Consider the following 11,588-nt stretch of genomic DNA (forward strand, 5'->3'; position numbering starts at 1 on the left):
ACGGACCTTTGTTGGCAAGGTGATGTCTCTGCTTTTTAAGATGCTGTCTAGGTTTGTTGTTGCTTTTCTCCCAAGAAGCAGGCGTCTTTTAATTTTGTGACTGCTGTCACCATCTGCAGTGATCATGGAGCCCAAGAAAGTAAAATCTCTCACTGCCTCCATTTCTTCCCCTTCTATTTGCCAGGAGGTGATGGGACCAGTGGCCATGATCTTCATTTTTTTGATGTTGAGCTTCAGACCATATTTTGCACACTCCTCTTTCACCCTCATTAAAAGGTTCTTTAATTCCTCCTCACTTTCTCCCATCCAGAGATAGGATAGTCATCTTCAAATATCTCAAGGGCTGTCACACAGAAGAGGGAGCAGGCTTCTTTTCTCCTGCTCTGGGGGCCAAAACTCGAACCCATGGCTTCAAATTATAAGAAAGGAGATTCAGACTAAATATCAGGAAGAACTTTCTGATGGAAAGAGCTGTTCAACAGTGGGAAGGTCTCCCTCAGGAGATGGTGGACTCTCCTTCCTTGCAGGTTTTTAAGCAGGGGTTGGAGGGCCACCTGTCTCAGATGCTTTAGCTGAGATTCCTGCATTTCTGGGGGTTGGACTAGATGACCCCGAGATCCCTTCCAACTCTACAATTCTAAGATTTTATGATATCCCATCAGCCCAGCTGGCGGAGACTTAATGGCTTATCATCGTGATTCCTGAGGCTGCTGACTAAAAGGTAACTCAAATGATGGATCGCGGAGGAGATGTAGCTGGACCAAATTAAAATATATATAACTGTGACACTCAGTGATCCGTGGCAACCTTGATATTATCGGCACCATGGTCTAACCAACCGAGCTATTCGGGCTGACAAAGTTGGAAGGTACCCAGCGGTCATCTAGTCCAACCCTCTGCAATGCAGGAAATCTCAACTCACAGTCTCCCATCCAAGCTGAAACCATAATGGACCCTGCTTAGCTTCGCAAATGTGCTAGCAGTTTTATTGCTGCGCCATCGTCCTGTGACTTGTGGATCTGTGGAGGACTGGCTGGGGACACCCAGCCAGATGGGCAGGGTATAAATTATTATTCTTATTGTTATCCCTCGTATTTACAGGACCGCCTCTCCTGGTCTGCCCCACAGAGGACCTTAAGGTCCATGAATAACCATAGTTTAGAGGTCCCGGGCCCTAAAGAAGTCAGACTATCCTCCACCAGGGCCAGGGCCTTCTCAGTGATGGCTCCGACCTGGTGGAATGCTCTGTCCCAGGAGACCAGGGCCCTGCAGGATTTAAACTCCTTCCGTCGGGCCTGTAAGAGAGAGCTATTCCACCTGGCCTTTAATCTGAATTCAGCCTGATCTTTTATTTCCCTTCTCTTCCCTCCCCTTTTATGAAGATCACCCGCTCTGAGACCCCACAGCTAATTCTCCCTTGGTCTCCTCGCTGGCCCAAATAGGACTAATTTAGCCAGCTAGCCCTGGCGATCAGCTAATGTTTATTGGATGGATTTCCCCCCCCCCCCAATTGATTTTTTGATTCTTGATTTTATTGTTATTTATGCTTTATACCGTATTTTATGCTGTTTTTTTGTAGCATCAGATATGTGTTTTAAATTTGTTGTTAGCCGCCCTGGGCCTGGTTTCCTGTACCGGGAATGAAGGGGATAAATAAAAAATTATTATTATTTACTGTTATTGTTATTATTTACGAGGCCTGCACCACATTCTGGGCCTCGGGGTTTTCCTGGCCCCTCCCCCATCTGACACAGCCTGTGCCCCCTCCCCTGCCCCGTTACCTGGGTACTGGAGGGGGATGTCAATCTTGGGGCCGATGACGTAGTGTCCCTCCTCCAGGCTATGGGCTGTCACTGTGGTCCACTGGCGGCAGGAGTGGATGAGGAGGACATCCTGGTCGCTGACCCCTTCCACGTACTCTCCTGCGGCAGGAACAGAGGGAGACATCAGCACAGGCTCCCAGCGATGGTGCCCTCCCCAAGGGTCTCCCTGCCCACCGTTCCCCCTCCCCCCGGGGGGGGGGTCAGTCTACAAATCTCAGAAAGGCAGAGCTGCAAGGGACCACCAAGGGCCATCTAGTCTGACCCCCTGCAATGCAGAAACCGCAGTGGAATCCTTTCGGGATTCTGGAAGCAGCTTTCGCTGCCTGCGTGGTAGCAGGTCTGGTTTACACAAAAGCTGAGGTTCCCACATTGCAGAGGGTTGGACTTGGTGACCCCTGGGGTCCCTGGTCCCTTCCAACTCTATGGCTCTGTGAAAATTAAGGGGAACCTCCATGAACCCTGCAGGAACAGCCACCCTCTCAAGATGGCAGCAACTTCCCTCCCCAGTTGGCTAGCCATGCAGTATTACGATGACGACAATTAATTAATATAATAAATCATAAAGGTAAAGGGACCCCTGACCATTAGGTCCAGTTGTGGCCGACTCTGGGGTTGCGGCGCTCATCTCGCTTTATTGGCCGAGGGAGCCGGCGTACAGCTTCCAGGTCATGTGGCCAGCAGGACTAAGGCGCTTCTGGCGAACCAGAGCAGCGCATGGAAACGCCGTTTACCTTTCCGCCGGAGTGGTACCTATTTATCTACTTGCACTTTGACGTGCTTCTGAACTGCTAGGTTGGCAGGAGCAGGGACCGAGCAACGGGAGCTCATCCCACCGCAGGGATTCAAGCCACCGACCTACTGATCGGAAAGTCCTAGGCTCTGTGTTTTAACCCACAGCGCCACCCGCGTCCCTCATAATAATAAATCATATTATTACATTATATCCCACCTTTCTTCCAAGGAGCTGAAGGCGGCTTACGTATTCTCCTTCTCGTTTTATCACAACAGCCCTGTGAGGCAGGCTGGGCTGAGAGGCTGCGACTGGCCCAATGTCACCCGGGGAACTCCATGGCTGAATGGGGATTCGAACCCTGGTCTCTCTCCCGGGTCCTGTTCTGTGACACCGAGCACTAGGCAACAGAACCCCTCTGCGCAGGATCAGAAAAGTATATTAAAGGCCATTTCGGGAACCACAGCTCACTTCACCCGATGCCAAACGCCCTTATAGTATTACCAGCTGCAGATAAAAAGACGTATTGGCAACTCCACATTCCTTACCAGCAAAGTTTTACAAGCCCATCTCCCCAAAGCCATTAATAGTAGCACATTAAGGATGCAATTTTGAATTCTGGTGCTGGAGGAGACTCTTGAGAGTCCCATGGACTGCAAGAAGATCAAACCCATCCATTCTGAAGGAAATCAGCCCTGAGTGCTCACTGGAAGGACAGATCCTGAAGCTGAGGCTCCAAGACTTTGGCCACCTCATGAGAAGAGAAGACTCCCTGGAAAAGACCCTGATGTTGGGAAAGATGGAGGGCACAAGGAGAAGGGGACGACAGAGGACGAGATGGTGGGACAGTGTTCTGGAAGCTACCAGCATGAGTTTGACCAAACTGGGGGTGGCAGTAGAAGACAGGAGTGCCTGGCGTGCTCTGGTCCAGGGGGTCACGAAGAGGCAGACATGACTAAACAACTAAACAACAACAAGGATGCAATAAGAGGCAAAGGCCCATCCAGTCCAGCATCCTGTTCTCACAGGGGCCAACCAGATGCCCATTATGGGAAACCCACAAACAGGAGGTTCTCTTCTCTTGGCATTCAGCAATATTGCTGCCTCCATCTGTGGAGACAGAGGCATCCTGGCCAAGAGCCATCGTTAGCCCTCTCCTCCTCCATGAATTTGACTGGTCCTCTTTTAAAGCCACCTCCGTTGGTGGCCTTCACTGCCTCCTGTGGCAAGGAGTTCCACAGTTCAACTCTGCACTGCATGAAGAAGTCTTTTCTTTCCCTCTGTCCTGAATCTTCCAACAAAATGCACAAGGACTTTCATACCACAAGAGCCAGCCGATAAGAAGACCTAGTCCTTCCCCACCAAGCCAGTTTTGCAAGCCCTGCTCCCCAAACCATTAAGAGAAGCAGATTGATGCCACACAGAAGATCGATTCCACACCCGAAGTCTGTGGGGCTGCCTGGTTGCAGGACAGCTGCATGGCTGGCTGAAAGGGGCATTTGCAAGGGACTGCCAGCTATGAAAACTCTGAATGCCACAACCCACATACATGAGGTCCGGGACATTCGCAGGTAAACCAAAATGCTTGTTTACAAAGCTATTATACTACCAACCTTACTGTATGATTGTGAAACATGGACCCCTTGTAAACACCATCTCCAACTCCTCAAAAGATTCAGTGTGTCCGAAAAAAAATACATATCACTTGGGAAGACAGGCAAACTAGTGCCAGTGTAGAAGTAAAGATCACCAGTGTTGAAGCAATGATTCTTCAACATCAACTTTGTTGGACTGGTCATGTTGTGCGGATGCCTGATGATCGTCTTCCAAAGCAACTACTCTATTCCAAACTTAAAAATGGAAGCGTAATGCTGGTGGTCAACAAAAGAGGTTCAAAGACTCTCTGAAGGCAAATCTTTAAAAAAAGTAGTATAAACACCGAGAACTGGGAAACACTGGTCTGTGAGCGCTCCAGTTGGAGAAGAGCCTTCACCAAAGGTGTCATGGGCTTTGAAGACACTCGAACTCAGGACGCAAAGGAGAAACGTGTGAAGAGGAAGGCACGCTTGGCAAACCCTCACCGTGATCAACTCCTGCCCGGAAACCAATGTCCCCACTGTGGAAGGACGTGTGGATCCAGAATTGGCCTCCACATTCAGTTATGGACTCACTGTTCAAACCATGTTTATGGAAGACAATCTTACTCGGCTACGAGGGATCGCCAAAGAAGATTAAAACTCCAAATGCCACAACCCACATGCATGCAAATCCACCAGTCTCCCTGTCTGAGGCCAGCCTCCCAGGAAAGCACAGGGAGAATTTGGAGGGCAGGACAGGTAGCCAAGCCAGCGGCCTCTCTGGCCTCCCCTGCAGCCCTCCGAATTGCTCTTCCAACTGCCGGGCTCATCCTCCACCTCACCCCCCCCCAGCCAAGCCCAAGGGAGCAGGCCTCTGGCTCTGCCTGCCAAGAGAGAGGCAGGTTGCCCTGGAAACATTTTGCTCTTTGTTCGTGCTCAATGGCCAGAGCTCCAGCCCAAAGACCTGCCTGCAACAGCCGCCTTATTGGCACCGAATCCGGGACGGAGGCCTCCTGGAGAGGAGGCAGAGTGGGCAAACATTTCGGAAGTACCCCCCTTCCACCGTCCGAAGGCCACAGCTGAGGAAACAGAGGCACCACTCTCTCTGCAAGAGCCCTGGCCCCTGGGAAGGCAAGGCAAGGCCAGCTTCAGGTTCAGCCGAGAACCATAGAATTGCCGAGTTGGAAGGGACCCTCAAGGGTCATCCAGTCCAACCCCCTGCAGCAGAAATCGCAGCTAAAGAATTCCTGCTTTTAGTTTTCCATTTCAGACCCCAAAACTTCTTGGGCCAGTTCAAGGGCTGCAAGTGGCGCCCAGTGCCCTTCGTTCGGTTGGTCAATAACCTTTTGGAGGCTCACAAAACTTAAGGGCATCACCACCGCCAGTCGACAAACTGTTTTAGAATGTTTGAGACACGGCTAAGTATTGGAAAGGGAATTGGTTACCCACTAGGGGAGAGTGGTTATGTAAGCTTTCAGAATATTTAGAATTAGCCAAATTGACAGATATAAGAAGACAAAAAGCAAAAAGTGAAACGAAAAAGGAATGGGAGTGTCTAAATGAATACCTTAAAAGTCAAGGTTCGAGGACAGAAATCTGGCTGAGTCTGGAATAACCTTGTGGAGTGAAAGGATAAGAAAGAGGGATTTATATCTGGATGCTAGAACAGAGATAATAAGGAAAACAGGAAGACATAATGAGAGGTAAAGGAGGTGCTGTGGGACTGGTGGAAGTCAGTGTTTGTTTTTCTTTTTAGTGTTTATATTATTAACTTGTAAGATATGGATTTGTTTTTTGTTTTGTTTTTTTGAATATCGGCTTTTGTGTTTTGTGTACAGTGGTACCTCAGCTTAAGTACTTAATTCGTTCCGGAGGTCCGTACTTAACCTGAAACTGTTCTTAACCTGAAGCACCACTTTAGCTAATGGTACCTCCTGCTGCCGCCGCACCGCCAGAGCACGATTTCTGTTCTCATCCTGAAGCAAAGTTCTTAACCTGAAGCACTATTTCTGGGTTAGGGGAGTCTGTAACCTGAAGCGTATGTAACCTGAAGTGTATGTAACCTGAGGTACCACCGTATTGTTATTTTTCCGATATTTTTCGTGTTGTTGTTGTGTGGAAAATACAAAAAAAAATTATAATAAAATTAAAAAATAATAAATAAATAAAAATAGAATGTTCGAGACACTTCGTTTACAACACCCCTGCAAGGTAGGCCTATAATGCCATCTCTGGATTGCAGCGGGGAGACAAGTTTTGAGAGAGACAGAGAATGGTTTGCTAAAAACCACTCCCAGTGACCCTATGGGCACTTTAAACTGGCGGTGGTGGGGATTCCTTGTGGCTTTCAGATGCTGGCTCCCTTAGCCACAGAATGACCCATGCAGGAAGGATCTCAGCCGCGCCTCCCTTGAGCCCCTTTGGGTTGGGCTGGATGACCTTTTGGCTCCCTTCCAGCCCTATAATTCTATGATCCCAGGGCTTTCTCTGTGGGAGAAGTAAGGCGGCCAGTCTCTGGGGCTGGGGGCTGGGCCAAGGGGTGCTGGGAGGCCAGCTGTGGCCTCTGCGCTTCCCCAAATGGATGCCCCCCCCCCCCGGCATGCCAGCCACGGTAACCAGGGAAATCCGCTTCGCTCGAAAGCCTTGGCAGTCCTCACACTGAGGAGAGGAGCCCTTTGTGGGGCTGCAGAGGGGTGGAAAGAGGCTGTGCAAAGGCAAAAAGAGAGAAACAAACGCACACTGCTTATTTTGAAAGTTTAAAAAGCCAACACGCCCCACATTCAGAACAACAGAAGCGCAAAACAGAAGCGCTGAGCAAAACCAAAGAAAGCGAATTCCCGGAGGCAGCAGCAACCATGGAGACCTGCACCCTCAACACCTCCATCCCAATTCAAATCTGGGCCAGGATCCCACCATGCTAACCTTTAGCTGAGATTCCTGCACTGCAGGGGGTTGGACTAGAGGACCACAGGGGGTCCCTGAGCACCTGGGAAGGGCCCATCTAGTCAAGAAGCTTCTGCCCAAGAGTGGCTAGCAAGATGCTTGCAGGGAATGAAGGCATTCGGGGGTAGACTGTCTTGGCACCTGGAGGTTCAATTCAGCAATCATTGGTTTGAAAGGGAAATGACATACATTAAGGGCGAGAGGTCTGGTGTTGACTAAGTCAGTGGTCATCCCTCCATCATGGGGCGGTGAGTTCCACCAGTTAACCCTGCGCTGTGTGAAGAAGTATTTTGCTTGGTCAGTGTGGAAGGGGCAGTGGGGGCTACCAAGCTGAATGGCTTTGAAAGAGGACAGAGCAAATTCTTTTCATTATTCTCTGTGTAGATTAGCTTGTATTTATTGCATTGTGAAAAGTGTAAATAAAACTTTATATAAAAAAGGAGCAAGTCAGTGACAAGGAAACTGGAAATCCGGCAGCTGGATGGGAGAAAGGAGCTGGAATGACATTTCCTCTCCTGCCAACCTGGGAAGTCTTTAAAATATATATATATTTTTAGTATGCAACAACAGCAGCAAGAATACTTATTGCAAAGTATTGGAAGACACAAGAGCTACCCACCCTGGAAGAGTGGCAGATGAAGGTGACGGATTATATGGAATTGGCGGAAATGACTGGCAGAATCCGAGACCTGGGAGAAGAGTTGGTGGAAGAAGACTGGAAGAAATTTAAAGATTATCTTCAGAAATACTGTAAAATTAATGAATGTTAAAATGATGCTGGATTGAAAATAAGTGGCATTAGCAACAAAGTTAATAAGAATATGCAAAAATGAATTGATAATGGATGAAAATATAGAGTTATAATATGTTAAGATACAGAGTTAAGATAAACGAAAGAGGGTAAGGATTTGCTGATTTGATTATTTAAATGGGAATACAAAAAGGGGAGGTGTGAGGAGGCCAAGGAAATAAGTTAATGAGTTCAAAGTTACAAAAAACGGATTTGTTTTTAATTCTTTTTTAGCTATTTGTCTTTTGTATTTCTATTCCCTTTTTTTCTTTTTCATGTATTTTTCTATGTTCTTTTTTTGTATCTTTTTCTTTTTATATGACCTTTTTCATTTTGTAAACTTATGTTTTTGTAAAACTTTAATAAATATCATATATATATATATATATATATATATATATATATATATATATATATATTAGGGGGCATGTTAGAAAGGCCCCTCCGCCAGTAGTCTTAAGCCTCAAACCTTTGCACACAAAATCATTAACCACAGGATCCGCTGGGTGCGTTGCTCCACAGCCTTTGCACATATATCATGAAAGAGACACCTATCAATCCTACAGCTCCAAAGGAAGCCTGAGGACATCTAGTCCACCCTCCTTCTGCCAGCAGTGGCCTTCCTCACCTAAAACCCTTTTCCCAAGGGAAGGAGGGGAAACCACCTGCGCTGGGAACAAGCTCCAGCTGTAGGCACCCAATATCTGAGGAGCTGCTGCATGGAAGATGGAGCCTGCTTTCTGCTGCTCCAGAGGGGAGGCCCCAATCCAGCAGATTCAAAGGACAAGGAAATTCCTAGGGAACATCAGGAATAACTTTCTGACAGGGAGAGCAGTTCAACTGTGGAGGGGTCTCTCTCTGGAGATTGTGGACTCTCCTTGCTTGAAGGTTTTCAAGCAGAGGTTGGAGGGCCATCTTTCAGGGATGCTTGAGCTGAGATTCCTGCATTGCAGGGGGCTGGACTGGATGACCTTTGGGGTCCCTTCCAGCTCCCCGGTTCTATGATCCTTGGATACCTGGGGGGGAAGCTCCCTTCCGGCAGAGGTCTCAAGCATCAGAAGCTGCCCAGGAATAACTGAGTAGAGCTTCCGCTTTCTGCTCTCCACGTCACCAAAGTCCTCCAGTGCCACAGGCCCAAGTTGATCCAAACTAACCCTGGCCAAACTGTGTTGGTGCCACTATCCTAATTTGTCTGATCCTTTTCCAAAGCCATCTAGGTTGCTGGTTATCACTGCCTACTGTGGGAGGGAGTTCCAGAGTTTAACTTGTGTGCCAATGGATTTGATAAACTCAGCAGAAACCCACGATGCCAGCTTGCCTGGAAAGAAACAAGAGGCTGGGAATTTTGCGGTTGCAAAAGGGCCGCAAAAGCAGCTGACCAGGCTGGCACAGAGAGGAGTCCCTGGCCTCTCTCCCCCCAAGCAAACAGGCCTGAAGGCTGGATAGAGTCAGAAAGCGACATCTGTCTGTCTCCCCTGATCTTGGGGGCGGAGGGGGACAGTGCCCCAGGCCTAATCCTGCTGCGTCCTTTTTCAGCAATCAGGCAGCTTGGGAAAGAGAGAGAAAGGGGTTTGGTGGGAGGGGGAGGTTGTATCGTCTGCTGTTGTTTTCCCATCCTTCCCCCGCTCCTGAAATTCATTCCCTAGCAAAAGGGGGGGGGCAGAAAAGAGACAAGCCGGTTCCCCCACCGCATTAGTATGCAAGACGCCACCGACGGCTCAACTCCCCATTCTTCTCACGGTGTACAAAACCCGAAGCCAGCCGGGCAGCCTGCCACGGAAAGCGCCCCCCCCTTTCCCTCTGAAGGGCGGACATCTGCGGGCAAATCCTCCCCAGCAATCACAAGGGAGAGAAAGTGGGGCAGCGGGAGGGAGTAGAGTGACTCTAGGGCGTGGGGAGAGAAAGAGAGTTACCAGGAGACACGATAAAACCATTCACACGTCCCCCCCCCCCCGCACCGCACCCAACAGACAAAAACGCACCAGTTTCCAAAGCAGAAGTTTCACATTGGCACAGGGACCCCCCACAAAAGGGTTAGGAAAAAAGCAGATTACAGAAGCCCCCCACCAAGGCGAGAAAATGCTTCCCCCAAGAGCGCGGCAGAAGGAACTGACAGGTCGCCTTGTCCCAGAGTAAAATATGCGCGGGGACGGGACTCTTTGGCGCCTGGCGCAAAACCAAGAAAGAAAACGAGCGAGAGTAAAGATGGTGATCTTCCAGGTAGGACGAGGACCTGGGAGAGACCCAGCTTAAAATCCCCACTCGGCCATAAAACTCACGGCTCGTCCGCTGCCTCTCCGCCTCACCTGCCTCGCGGGGTTGTTTTGCTGCGGGGATTAAATGAGGAGGGGAAGCGCCTTTCACGCCCCCTCCTGCTCCTTGGAGATAAAGGCGAGATGCGAATGCAATACAACAAATACATAAGCCGCCCGCCGAGAGAGCGCTGCTACGCTGCTGGTCGGTCCGCGCCCGTCCGAGGCGCCCCGAGGTCCGGCGTGCGCCTGGCTTTGGGTCGGGGACCGCGCGTAACGAAGCAGCCTCCCCGGTAGGAGAAGCGAGGCAGGCGCCTCCGAGCACCGGGATGGGGGGCGGCCCCGAGGGGCTACGCAGGAGAAGGTCCTGGACCAGTCCCCGCAATGCTCCTGAGCTTGCAGGGGAAACTCCGTCGAAGCGCCCACCCCGTGCCAAGCGCGCGCAGCCCGCGGAGACGCACCGGGCCCGGGGCGCACGAGAGCCGGGAGGCGGCACTTGGCCACGATGAGGTCCAGCGGCAGCGGCGGCCCGGAGCTCCACGCCACGCGGCCCAGCGCCGCCGCCAGTCGCTCCATGCTGCCCTCCGCCGCCGCCGCCGAGGCATCGCCTTCCCTCCGCCGGAGACGCGCCCGAGCAGCCGCCGCCTCGTCCGCCCCGTCGGGGAAGCAGCCGGCGAGCTCCTTTCGCGCTCCGGACGCTGCCGACGCTGCCGCCGCCGCCGGGCTGGCTGCTCCCCGGGATGGGATGGGCCAGGCACGCCCCCGGGAGGGGCCGCTTCGATGCCGCGGCCGCGCGCGCCGCCCCTGCCCCTTACTCCGGGGGAGACCTCTTTGCGCCTGCAAAGGGCATCGGCGAGTTTCTCTTGGGATGCCCTGCCTGCGTTGCTTACATCATCATTAAGCAATCAATTAATTCAAATTACTAGTCGTTTTATTTTGCCCAGAGCAGCTCAAAGAGACTTGCAAACAAAACCCCACAGAGAGGGAAGGGGGCTGTTGGTTTGTGAGAAGGGGTCGTTCTTGTTTTTATTATGTGTGTGTTTTCTCTTGTAAACCGCCCTGAGATCAACAAAGGAAGGGCATTATTCAGATTTAATAATAATAAAAATAAGCCCAAGCCTGGGTGGGAACTACATCAGAAACATCCCACCCACTTCTGAAAGGCTCCCCCTAGTTAAAGGCCTGGCAAGAGAGGAAGGGTTTTTTTTGCTTGTCCTTTGGAGCATTTGTATGGAGATTTTTTTATTGTTCCAGAGTTTGTGGAATTGATTTTCTTCTTCTCAGAGTTACTGGTCTGACCTTTATTTATTTCTGCCTTTGTCTCCCCCCTTTTCCTCAAGGGAGTTTGAGTTGGTGGGCCTGGCTCTCTCTCTCCCCCCCCCCCCTTTCAATCCCCACAACCACCCTGTGAGGTGGGTCAGGCTGAGAGGCCACCCAGGGAGCTCCATGATGGCCGAGTGGCCATTCAAACCC

At 50.6% G+C, this 11,588-nt stretch overlaps 1 protein-coding gene across 1 annotated transcript in view; it reads right to left on the reverse strand.

Annotated features, from left to right (window-relative positions):
• The window catches only part of GAREM2 (GRB2 associated regulator of MAPK1 subtype 2), a 29,029-nt gene extending 18,231 nt beyond the window's left edge, over positions 1-10,798 (reverse strand). The window contains exons 1-2 of the mRNA XM_083605061.1: positions 10,577-10,798; positions 1,782-1,922 (exon numbers count right to left, since the gene is read on the reverse strand). Of these exons, the coding sequence (XP_083461187.1) occupies positions 1,782-1,922; positions 10,577-10,691 (256 nt within the window). The 5' untranslated portion in view covers positions 10,692-10,798. The remainder of the gene's footprint in view (positions 1-1,781; positions 1,923-10,576) is intronic.
• Between the last annotated feature and the right edge of the window lie 790 nt (positions 10,799-11,588).

This window comes from Podarcis filfolensis, assembly GCF_964270895.1.
Source record: "Podarcis filfolensis genome assembly, chromosome: 3".
Taxonomy (NCBI): domain Eukaryota; kingdom Metazoa; phylum Chordata; class Lepidosauria; order Squamata; family Lacertidae; genus Podarcis; species Podarcis filfolensis.